Here is a 13086-nt window from a genome sequence, read left to right as displayed (position 1 = left end):
TTTTCTTTAAAGGTCACCTATTGTGCAAAATCCACTTTTTCATGTATTTTATACATAAACATGTGTCCCCTCTGTGTAAAGAGATTCTGAAAGTTTCAGGAAAAGAGATTTGCTCACTTGTTGTCCTGATCCATTTATATAAAAACCTGTCTGAGCTGATCAGATTTTGGCCACTTTGTGATGTCATAATGTTTTTTTGGCTTGTGTAACCATTAGCCATTTTTTAACCAAATCTCTCTCAGAGGGGCGTGGGGAGTGGCTCCTTATTTTCATCTAAAGTAACAGACAGAGAATCAGCACTTTTGAAACAGGGCTGAAACAGAGGGGATTATGGGATGCTACAATGCATGATCTGTTTGGTATTTCGAGCCAAACACTTCAGATACATGTTTGTATGTATCTGAGACCTATAATATATTGATGAAAAACAGTAATATAGGGGACCTTTAAAAAGGGAATTGAATATGCGCAAAAATATTTGACATGGCATTAGATAGTTAATTACGTCAAAATATTTGTATACTATGTAATTATTAATAAAAAAAAATAAAAGAGAGATAACAGTGAGGACACTGAAACTAAACTGTACCTGACAGGGTTGCTGGTGAGGGACACTCTCAGTGAGTCTAGACAGGCAAACAGGCGTTCGTCCATCACCCCGGACTTCAGCTCTCCCAGAAACTCCTGGGGAGATATCTGATGGCTGCTTCTCAAGCTACCCTGGAAGAAAGAGGAAGAATACATCTCTTAGGTATAGCCATGGCAACAGTTTTCAAGACAACATGAGGCCAAAAATAGAAACTGAATAGTCAATACACATACAGAAACACCATTGTTGACAGTTTCATTTCATTTCATTTAAAACCTTTATTTAAATCAGATTGGTCCCTTGAGATCATAGATCATAGTAGCTTCATTCACATTTTCACCTAAACTGTTGATATACACTGAACAAAAATATAAACGCAACACTTTTGTTTTTGCTCCCATTTCTCATGAGATGAACTCAAAGATCTAAAACATTTTCTATATACACAAAATAACCATTTCTCTCAAATATTGTTCACAAATCTGAAAAAAATCTGTGATAGTGAGCACTTCTCCTTTGCCGAGATAATCCATCCCACCTCACAGGTGTGGCATATCAATATGCTGATTAGACAGCATGATTATTGCACAGGTGTGCCTTAGGCTGGTCACAATAAAAGGCCACTCTGAAACGTGCATTTTTGCTTTATTGGGGGGGTCTGGGGGGGTCCGAAAACCAGTATCTGGTGTGAGGGGTAGGATTAGGGTTAGGGGTAGGGTTAGGGTTAGGGTAATGTTGTGAATTGAGTGGCCCATGGTGGTGGTGGGGTTATGGTATGGGCAGGCGTATGTTATGGACGACGAACACAGGCCACTCGATTCGCAACGGTAATTAATAGCGGGCTCCAAAATCCCCGGGACCATCCCTTGGCCCCAATATTTGGCTGACGGCACTATATCCCTATGGGAGAATTGCCCGGCCGGGCACTATACAGCTTCCCTTGGTTTAAAATGTTGACGGACAGATTTTGTATTTTTGTAGTTTACTAAAATATGTATTTTTGAATTAAGTATTCATTTTTATTGTCTTCATTGTTAGTTTCCACATGCCTAAAACAACCTCAAGCTAAATCTAAAAGTTGATGGCTAAATAAGAGCATTTGAGAAATTGTGCAAGGCATAATCCAAATAATCGATAAATCGTTTCATTAAACGATAAGAATAATCGATTATCAATTTATTCGTTTGTTGCAGCCCTAACTGTAAGTCTACCATGGGCGTATAAGAGTAAGGTTATTGGCTTTTTTACAGTTAGTGGAAACTATATAGTGCTGGTTTCTTGAGTGGGTGTGCACTTCATAATTCACTGTCAGTGTTCAATTTTAGACCAATAACAGCAATATGAAACAAGCAAAAACTGTTCAGGCTAACAGTACATTTCTATTAATACCTTTTACCAAATGTCCATATGTATATAACCACACAATTTTATGACATCCTTTATTTTCAGTAGTTTGTTCATATCTGTATCTACGAAGTATTTTCATAATTACCATGGAAAAGTTCAAAACTGTTTTAAGTACAAACATCGAAAACAGACATTTTAATGTAGTTTGAAGTATTTCAAGCAACATGTTTCCGACTGGATAATCGTTCAAGGCTTATTGATCAAAGCCAGCAGCGTCCCATCCTTAAGCAAGCCCGGGGTTATGGGTAAACCTTAGGGGTGTTGAAAATAATCGTTTCTACGATGCATTGCGATGCGGACGTGGACGATTCGGTCTCGATGCAGTGACGGAAGATAATCGGTTATAGAGTAGTAACGTTGCTTCCTCATTTTCCGGCCGCGGCTTTACTATAACGTTTTTTCTGTCACTTTAATATCAAATCGGTCGGTGACGCAGAGATCAGGGAACAGACGTGACAGCGGCACAGCGGCACCAAACACGGAGCAGTCTGCTTTATCCATAGGGTTGGGTACCGAGAACCGGTTCCGGTTCGGAACCGGTTCCAACATTTCGATTCCAACGGCATCATTTAGAAATGTGAATTTCGGTTCCGCTTTTCGATTCCTGAGGAAATGTTTCTCGCCGCTCTCCGTAGCCTACTGTGTGACTGCGGCGGGGCGGGAAATGTAGCGTTGTACCTACACTTCCTACAGCGTAACCTGAGACCAGGGCCGGCCCGTTGCACTGGCATTATAGATGTTCGCCTAGGGCGCCAGATCTGTGTAGGCGCCGCGCTGACAGCTCTGGGAGGGGAAACAAATGTTTTGACCGTTGGTGCTCATCCTAATGTTCGGCCTTGATGTAACAACATTCATAATTAAGTAAATGTAACTCCCTTTTCATCCGGTTACACGTTTCATTCGCCCTGTACGATGGGCGCTGCAAGTGATGAAAATGGGGGATGTTGGCTTATCTGGCAACCGCAGCTCACAGCCAACGAGCGAGAGAGGGAGGGAGTGAGACATATCGTTTTAAACTGGAGAGATACAAATATATGCATAAATAAAATAGTAAAATAAGATCCGAATGAACAACAAAAATAAAATACGTTACATGTATTTGTTATTGGCTATGGGTTATTGGTTATGTTCACATACTTATTTAATTATTAAAATGTAAACCGATCTTTGTCATATGGGTGTTTAGAGTTGTACCCCCTAGATCATTCTGCTTCAAGTGCACCAGATTGAAGCATTTTGCTTTAAAATGTTCAAATCTGTTTTTAAATGGGGGGGGGGGGGGGGGGTCCTTTAAATGTTGGACTGTTGCAGCTTCAGTGGTTCAGGTTACAGTTACATAGCAGTGAATATAAACTGATTAATGTGGATATTACTGGAAACTAACCTGTGTAAAAGTTTCTCGAATAAATGTAATTCTGTTGGTGGAAGAAGCATGTATCATTTATTTACCCCTCAAAGAATCGGAATCGAGAACCGTTAAGAACCGGAATCGAAAAGTAGAATCGGAATCAGAATCATGGAAATTCAAACGATACCCAACCCTATTTATCCACTAACACAACACCACCAGTCCAGAACCAAAAGCAGCAGGACCCGCTCTGAATCACTACGTGTCGCTGCGGCACAGGGATTTATGTTTTTCAAAAATAATCGCGTTACAATCATGTCAGGTTTTTGGTGGATTTAATTAAGTCTTGGATTGCAAAGTATGAATGTCCTCTAGCAATTTGCAGACGATATATACGTGTGTAAAGTTTGTGAAGGCAGGAGGAAAAAAGCTTCCGCGATCACCGTCTCCTCTCCGTTCCTCCAAGCCCCCTCCCTGAAAATAATGAGTGACAGGCTGATAGTGACCCGATAGAAACTTTGTTATTCACTTAATCACTGAGATATAATGAAGCTCTACACTCCATCCGCTGATTATTTCTATTTGCCTCACTTTATGAGCTTCACATCACTTGTGCCTTGTACCGCAGAGTTTGCAACGTCACAAATAAATGGGGCCAATCTTCAGTCAGATGTGAATGTGTAATCTAACATTTTCAGTAAGAATAATGGACGAAAGGAGTGCAAATACAAATACAATTTATTGAAATGTGAACCAAAAGTTAATCAAATGTTTTAAATAAAAAGCACATATGGACAGAAGGTGTAAACCTATTAAATGTATAAGTAAACACATTTAGTCAAATAACGTGACAGACTAGGCCTGTGCAGTTGGTATCAGCTATGCCCAGCATGGGCTCCTCCCTCAGGCCTGGTCCTCCTCCCTCAGGCCTGGTCCTCCTCGCTGAGGAAAGACCCTCAGTCCTCTCCAAACCAACAGACAGGACGTCCATCACACGGAGGTTTCTCCCTGAAGTCTCTGCAGCTCTCTGGACACCGCGCTGTCTCAATCCGTCCACCCTGAAGATGAGAGGGGGGAAATGAAAATAATAAATGCTTTAGACAATAAGAAATATAAAGTTCACTGTTGAGTTGCTCAGTTTTTTTAGATTGTCAATACTATTACTGTATAACTAATATCTCAGGTTAAGAGGCACATTCAAATAAAGATTGGTCTTTAAATACATTTTGTCTTTTGAATTGTTTGTCTAAAGTCAAGGATCTAGAACTGGTACTTAGTTTTAATGATACAGTCTGGTTATTATGCTGTTTGGAGGAGGCCTCACAGGTAAGAGCACTAACTAGCTAACATCACATGTACCTTAGCTTGACTTAAATGTATAGTTAAGTGATATCAAAATATAAATAACTAATGTCATGCAAACATTAATATTTGCTTGATTCCAGTGTTGAATTTAGCACAATTGCATACAAACGTTAAGGGGTTTTAAGATTCTGAACTATTATGCTAAAAACTCAATAACTTAGATTATTATTTATAGTTTTGCTGAATAGTTTCAAGGCCGCTTACCTTAGAAACGTAAAATGCGACGGCAGCGTGCAGATGGGGAGCATGTTAGCTTAGCTTGGTAGCTTCAGCTAGCTCTGGAACTTCCAGCTGGGTGGCAGCAGGTCCCGCCTCTTTGCCCTTATTTGGAGAAGGCGGGAGTTGAACTCTGACGTCACTGTTGAGCCGTTAGTGGCCGACTCCGCCTACTAAGGGCTTCACGGCAACTCTGCAGAATCCTATGGGTGACGTCACGGACCCTACGTCCATTTATATATACAGTCTATGGTTCAGACTCAAGTCCTGTGTGTGATGCCACATTCAGGACATTCAGTGTCCTTTCTTAACAGAAGACCGTTGCTAGAAGCTGCAGCTCGACTGCAGAAGCATTAGCTTTTTGTTTTTGAGAATGGAACAACTTCACACACGGAGGCTAGACCTATACAATTAATTTATTTTGGTTTATAAATTAATGTCAAGACATTTATGTTATTGATTTCTGAAGCACTTTCTAAATAATAAAAAGAGAGTTCATATGTATTTACTGCATGCATTGATGAAAAATAAGCCATGTGCAGTAATGTAGAAAATTGAGGATGCAACGCATTGGTATGAATCGTGATGCACCGTGATATCGAAACGAATCGAAGACAGGATAATCGTAATCGAATCGAATCGTGAGACCAGTGAAGATGCACAGCCCTAGTAAACCTAGATGCTCGATTCTGTTCTCTCTTTTTTTCATAAATAGTTTCCAAACGTAGTAATATCTCAGACCAAAAATTGCACTTCTCCAAGAAGCGCATTTTCCAAATAAGCACATAATTCAAAATATTTCAATGGTGTTTCAAATTGTTGTCATGAACAGAAATCAAACCAATTAACTGTGACAGCCATCATTTCTCACACTGCAGGGTTCTATATTCTTGCAAAGTATCACATGGTGAAAACATGGATGTTTTTTATATATATATATATATATATATATATATATATATATATATATAATTATAATTAAATTAATTAAAGGTCACCCAATCTCAACAACCCTTAGGTAGAGGGTTTTTATAATGTACCATAAATGCATTTCATATGACTGACACGTATAGCAAATTACAGGCACCTCACACACTGGGAAATATACACGACAAAGCTTCTCCTTTTTAAGTCTGGGAAACCACTTGCAAGACAATTAAAGCTGAAGCTTTTTTGTTTGTTTTGGAAGATGGTGTAGCGAGAAAGATACAATTATTCAGAATAACAATTAAGCTGCACCAATGCCAGAACTTTACAATCGTCTGGATGTTTTTTGATTTAAAAATACTGTAGAAAACAACCTGGATCACAACAAGCACTGAAAAAACATTGGAACTATACCCCGTCTGTCTCTCCCCTGACACCTAGTCAATATATAATACGCAAAACAATCTCACTCAAAAATGTTATCTTCAAAAAATAAAAGTTCTAAAAATGCATTAAAAAACTTTAATTAAAAGAAAAGGTTTTTCAAATAATAATACATTGTATATACTTGTTTAAGTACTAAGGGTTTAACATGCATTGTATAAGCTCTATAAAAAGTGTAATTATGTGTATATACTATATATATATATATATATATATATATATACACACTTTGAATTTTGGAAGCCATGGTTAATAATGTATGCTTGATCAATGTTAAACTAGAGACAGTAAGCACCTGCCTCACATTTTCTAATACTATTTGATTAAAAGTCTCTGAGGCTTGCTAGCAATCAGAAAGTCAGGGTCAACTGAGCTCCTCAGCACTGCCGATTCACATTAAACTGTGTTCTCAATAGAACATGTGTAAGATACCCACTTGACTGGGCAAAATAAGATGGCTGAAGCTTCAGAACAGCTTTGGCCGAACTTCAGAATGCAATTTGTGCACACTCTGGAGTTTGATCCACATTGATTGTGCATATGGCAGCCATCATTAAACAACTGTTAAAGGAGACCATTTACACTGACCATTAACTCTTTAGATGCACATATAGGCATGTACAAATTGTGTAAGGCACAGTAGACTTGAAAAAGTGTATCTGTGTATAAATGTCTTTCTTTGCAAGAAATAGCCTCGAACACTGGTTCAGAACACTGAATTTGTTTGCATTATCTATATCTCGCCACTCTCCTAAGTCGTGGGGACATGGTGTATCACAAAGACAGAGCAGAGACATTTAAAAAAAGGTAGCACCAAGTAAAGCCCCATTTCATACACAGCAGGGGAACTGCAGACACCTTAACACAGTGGGGTTTCTAGAAGAAGGAGAATCATTTTGTTTTTTTCAAGACAACTACTGCTGCTACCCAAAACACTGGCAAAGGTCAACAAACATTTTGTGTAACACAATACAGGACACGCGTCTCTCATGGCGAGGCAGTCTATCTCTGCCAGATATAGCATAACACAATGCAACTCAGTATGGTGGAGATGGGCAGATGGTACCGGAGCTTGTTCCTCTCCTGTGAAGGTCACCGTTTCAGTACAATGAGCCAGACCTTGTATCAAATGGAGAATATGACACTTCATCCAGTTTGACAGTTTTTTTTATTTTGAAGTTAGCCTTTGTGAAAGGACTTTCAGTATGATAAGAGGAGGAGAATAATTGAGAATTATAGCTGTATATATTAGAAAGACATAATGATAAGTATTATAACATTTCTACCTGATACCAAGTAAGTGATAAATATTATGAGCATTTAATCTTAATCATTCAACTAAAGAATGAAGTTAAAAATGCATGAGCACACAGTGAACACCAATATTTACATTTCATCTAGGCTTATTTGCACAAGATCTGCATATAATGCATCACAATCAATCAAAGTGTATTTATATAGCCCAATATCACACATGTTACATTTGTCTCAGGGGACTTTACAATTTCAACAGAAAATAATTGTAATAAATGTAATAATAGCACGCAATCTTCTTGGACTTTTATTGCACAGGAGGCTTAAACAATTAAAATCAGCGAGTGATGTCCTGGCGGGCTGCTATAACTATAAAAGCAACCACTTGTCACTATGCTTGCTGCGATTCAAAGCCCCAAGCCTTGAATATTCTTTGCATAAACACAATGAAAGCCCCATGGCTCCAAAAGGCTTCCTACGCCCGTTACAATAGCTTAACCTTGAGCGTATTATTGCTTAAGGGCCTGGCATTAGTCTGATTATAACATGAGAGCCTGGCCAGCCTCATAAAAGAATGCTTATTCTACCATGGTCTCGAGTGATTTAAGAATAGAAAGCAGAATTATATCCAGCCTGCCGAGTAAACTGCACCTACTGCCACAAGATGTTAACTCAGTAATTACCCAAATGAGAAAGATGCTTTATGTCAACATGTTTGTAGTCTTAAACATGCAATTTATCTTAGCCTGTAAATGTAGCATTATGAACACATTATGTTTAGAAGGGTGTTATGTGTTGCCTTTTGGCCAGTGGCAACATTATTTCACCATGCAGGTAAACACATGCCGGCATATAAACAGACTGGTCCCCATGGTAACTAGAGATGGACAGCCTCAGGCAACTTTGGAGGGATCTCTGATTATAGCAAATGTAATAAATTCAATTCATTGTGCCACTGCTCACATATAAATATTTTTAAAACATGTAAGATGTGATAATGATAATAATAATAATAATAATAATAATAAGATAATGTCAGTTGTCTGCAATACAATGAGAGATTAATTCAGCATTGGTTGACTTATGTGACATCTGTTAACAACAGTTTACTTAGATTAAGAGAAGCCATCTTAAAAAAGGTTAATATGAAATCAAATCAATACAATAAACACCTCATGTAGGCTACATTTTCATTATTATTCAAACCAAGTATCACAGACTGAACCCATATTAACTCTGAACACACTGGGGTAGATATTTAATGGATATCACATATATCACCGCAGGGAGTGTTACTGGTCAGAGAACATTAATGTAAAGTACTATGGCCTATGTTGGTCTGGGAGAGAAATAATGGTCCATAGTAGGGCTGAACGATATACCGTGTCATGGCGATAACCGCGATATGCGCATGCGCGATATTCACACCGCAGGGACGTGCGGTTTTATTCATTTTTTTTTTAAATGCTAACGCACTTTAGCACAGAATTTTAAATAAAGATACCCTTATTACTTATCAAAACTGCACATACAATATATCCGATTAAAGCTGAGACTCCACAGATTATTTAAGTATAGTATCTAAGCGATCCGATCTCGCAACAGGGGAAGCAAACACACATCACAACACGTACCTTTTACGGAACTTTTACGGGAGATCGTCTCACCGTAGTTGTCAATCTGATCAAAAGACGTGTTCAATGGCATTACAACTAGAAAAAACGCGGCTGAATCGGTTGATCCATAGGTTGATAATGTATCTGTGGCTTTGAAGCAATTGTTTATAATCCATAATTCCATTTTTATGTAAAAATCTGAGCACAAAAGTTAGCTGCTAATGGTAGCCACCAGAGTGTATGCAGCTTCCGGTTTTGGCTACGCGTCACTCTCACTCGCTGGACTGCCGCATAGCCAAGACCGGAAGAAGCAGCCACTCTGGTGGCTACCATTAGCAGCTAACTTTTGCTCTGCGATTTTTACATAAAAATGGAATTATGGATTATAAGTGAAATAATTTTTTTATACAGAGACGTTAAAAACCTATGGATTAACCGATTCAGCCACGTTTTTCTCGTTTTAATGCCATTGAACACGTCTTTTGATCAGATTGACAGCTACGGTGAGACATCTCCCCTAGAAGCTACGTAAAGGTACGTGTTGTGATGTCTGTGTTTGCTTCCCCTGTCCGAGTTCGGATCACTCAGTGATGATACTATATACCTAAATAATCTGTGGAACCTCAGCTTTAATCGGATATCTTGTATGTGCAGCTACTATAAGTAATAAGGGTACTTTTATCTTGAGTTCTGTGCCAAAGTGCGTTAGCATTTTTCGCTCAGGGGTCATTTAGATGCTTCTTATATGAGACTTGTGTTTTGTTTTGGTAAAAATGGTTTGTATCGTCAGTTAGCTGAGATTATTCCCGTTAATCTGGTATAACACATTAATAGGTTCTTAAATATTAAGATCCCCTGAGACACAGTGTCGTGAAAAAAAAGAAGTAAAGTACCCGCCGGGACTTTGGGGCTTAACAGGTTAAAAAAAACACAATATATACCGCAGGGGGAGGGGGGGAAATCGCGATGTCAGTTTTTTTCAATATCGTGCAGCCCTAGTCCATAGTTTCCAGTTCTTTGGAGATTGAATAATTTTTCTCTGAACTCTAACAGTTGTATCACCCTCTATCAAGAACCGTCTGTATGTTTGAAGGGGGAGTAAAGGAAAAGCTTTGAGAGGAAGACCACTCAACCATGATAGCAAACTCACAAAACATCATCAATTATTTTCCCGCACTCAAAAGTGTTGTCGAGAATGAATACCAAACTAGGGCTGCACGATATTGAAAAAAACTGACATTGCGATATATATTTTTTTCCCCTGCGATATATATTGCGTTTTTTTTTAACTATATTTAACCGGATGAAGGATTTTAGTCACGGACGTCTGGATCTTAACTGGTTGACTCATCATACCTTAAGTCATGATCTAACATGTCATGATAATGCATGTTGCTTGCCCTCAAATAAGGGGGTTCATCTGTGAATGAAGAAGAGAAGAACCTTTTTGTATCCAAAATAGTTCAAGATGGCAGATGTTGCTTTTCTTTTTGGAAGTAAATCTTCATTCTCGCCGGTATTGCCCCCCTGCTCCTGTTTTTTACCGGTGTTTTGATGGTCTGCAAACTATCGGGGCGGGGCCTGCTGTGATCTGATCAAGAATGATTGTGATTGGTGGTTTGCTGTGCATGCAGAGCCTGCATGTCACTCACTCAAGTACCCCTGACATGAGAGCCGCGCAAGTATTCCTTTTGTAGCAAGCTGCAAAATAATTGTAACATGACATGTTTGAGTTAATTTACCTACTTAATATCGGACGTCCTAAAAAAAAAAAATGAAAAAAAAATATATATATTAAGAAAAATAATTAATAAAATCTCACGTCCCTGCGATGTGAATATCGCGCATGCGCATATCGCAGTCATCGCCATGACACGATATATCGTTCAGCCTTATACCAAACCTCATCCATTTGTGTTGTGAAGCACTTTTACTCAAAGGTATCAACAATTAATGTTGTGACGCACCATCAGCCAAAAGGAACAGAAATTATTAAAGCTTAAAATCTATTTTTGAACGGGGTGAGCTAACAGATAAAATGAGATAAAGAGGTTTAGGTTTACTTTATGAATGCAAAATAAGGGGTTCTTTGTGGCAATGTACAAACATACAGAGAAACATATTCTACTAAATGCAACAGTTTATGAATACATGTAATAATAGTTTTCCATATTCATTATGTACTGTTGCATCTGAAACAGCCCTCAGCCTGACTTCTGGCACGGTGCCTGGAGGACTGTAAGCTCCGCAGCTCTATGGTGAGTGGGCTCTATCGCTCCACAACATCAGACAATCCTCACTTATTTGTTGTAAATATCATTTCAAGTACTGTTTTATACAATTTGGTTAGATTTATTTCGCATTTTGTTTTGAATCTGTTAAATATTGTTGTCCTCGACACAGTTGTGTGTATTTCTACCAATATGTCCGAGAGCAAGTGTTACTACATCTCCAGATAGACATGACAAGACAAATGATATCACACTGGCGTGAGGTCAAATTACTTTTTCATATTGAATGATCAAATTCCATCCTCTTCAGTCTCTCTCAGGCAAGGTCCCATGTGAGACATCATTTTTCATTGAAAAATACAAAGAATGATATTATGTGCCGATGGTACGGGCGAAGCGATATGGTCTTAGTAAGTAAGGCAGCAAAAGATAAGGAAGTAAACATTTTTTTAAATAGTTTTTAAAAAACTTACAGTTTTGGAGGCAGTAAAAACATACTGGATGACCATTTCCCTCTTGGTGCTGAGGTCCTTGTCTCTCAAAGGGGTCTTTTTTTCCTCATTCAAGTTCATGTCCTCCTGAAAAGGAAAAATAAAAAAGGAAGATATAATTGTTTTTGACATTTTAATTGAATAATTTAAAATGCAATGTTCTTTGAGGGGTTTTTCTAGATCAGCAAACCTCTGGCAACCTGACTTGATTTATTTTATCCAACAGCGTATTAATTATACGATACTTTAGCAATAAATGCTCAGGGCCAAAGTGTTAGCATAGACTGCTGATCCTTACCTAGCAAATTAACTTTTTGCTATTAACTTTTATGTAATTAATTGAATTGGGCAAAACTTGGGCAAAACTTTAGACAGTGATTTAATTCCTACGGACTCCGGTCCGGATTCGGACCGAACCACAACTGTCTCTGGACTCTAAGCAAATTATACTTTTCATATGTATTATTTGTATTATCTGTGTTATCTGCGAGACATCGCCACAACGCAACGAGTCAAAATTATCCGCTATGTCCATAGACTGCAAACAGCGCTCTGCATGTCCTGTTCCATTGTCTGTGTGTGTCTGTCAACGCATTGGTCCAATCACATTCAGCATCCCGTCAGCGTTTTCCCCCCCCCAAACAATCTGCGAATCAGAGGCACAGGTCTTCGCGGAATGCAGGTGGGGAAAATGTGTGTCTGGTCTCTTTCAACCTGTCTGAGTCAGAGCGAGAGTTTAAAAAAAAAAGATTCAGAGCGAGAGTTAACAGCTCATCTAGTTCCATCTGTACTGTAGCTAGTAGCCTAGTTTCACCTACCGGGATGGCAACCGACACCCTAAAAATAGGCCTTGCCACCCCAGCTGCCACCCCAGTTGGCAGTTTTGTTTTGAAAGAAAAGTTGTGGCTCATCGGACATTTATGAGAGAAAGTCTCTAATGTCCGAGTGCAAGTGAATGCAGCACAAGATGCACGTCATGTAACCCCTCCCCCGGTCCTGGCGCGAGTGTGGACATATGATTGACGGCGATTTCATTTGAACGGGACGGTGCTAAACGAGAAGCATTCGGACCCAAGCACTGAAGGAATGAGGTATTTGCGGTCTACACTGACAAAGAATAGACTGTCAGTTTGGCTGTACTCAGCATTGAATCAAAACGCACTAAAGCTGTTGATCTTAATCAGTGTGTGAGGCGTTT

General features: G+C 38.9%; 1 protein-coding gene across 1 annotated transcript in view; it reads right to left on the bottom strand.

The window, feature by feature from the left end:
* LOC117441035 (protein diaphanous homolog 3-like) overlaps positions 1-13086 on the bottom strand; it is a 188885-nt gene that overhangs the window by 166887 nt on the left and 8912 nt on the right. The window contains exons 4-5 of the mRNA XM_071206648.1: positions 11871-11975; positions 590-720 (exon numbers count right to left, since the gene is read on the bottom strand). Of these exons, the coding sequence (XP_071062749.1) occupies positions 590-720; positions 11871-11975 (236 nt within the window). The remainder of the gene's footprint in view (positions 1-589; positions 721-11870; positions 11976-13086) is intronic.

The sequence above is a fragment of the Pseudochaenichthys georgianus genome, chromosome 3, assembly GCF_902827115.2.
Source record: "Pseudochaenichthys georgianus chromosome 3, fPseGeo1.2, whole genome shotgun sequence".
Taxonomy (NCBI): Eukaryota; Metazoa; Chordata; class Actinopteri; order Perciformes; family Channichthyidae; genus Pseudochaenichthys; species Pseudochaenichthys georgianus.
Note: the sequence above shows the minus strand (reverse complement) of the source record. Positions and strands in the feature narration are given on the sequence as shown.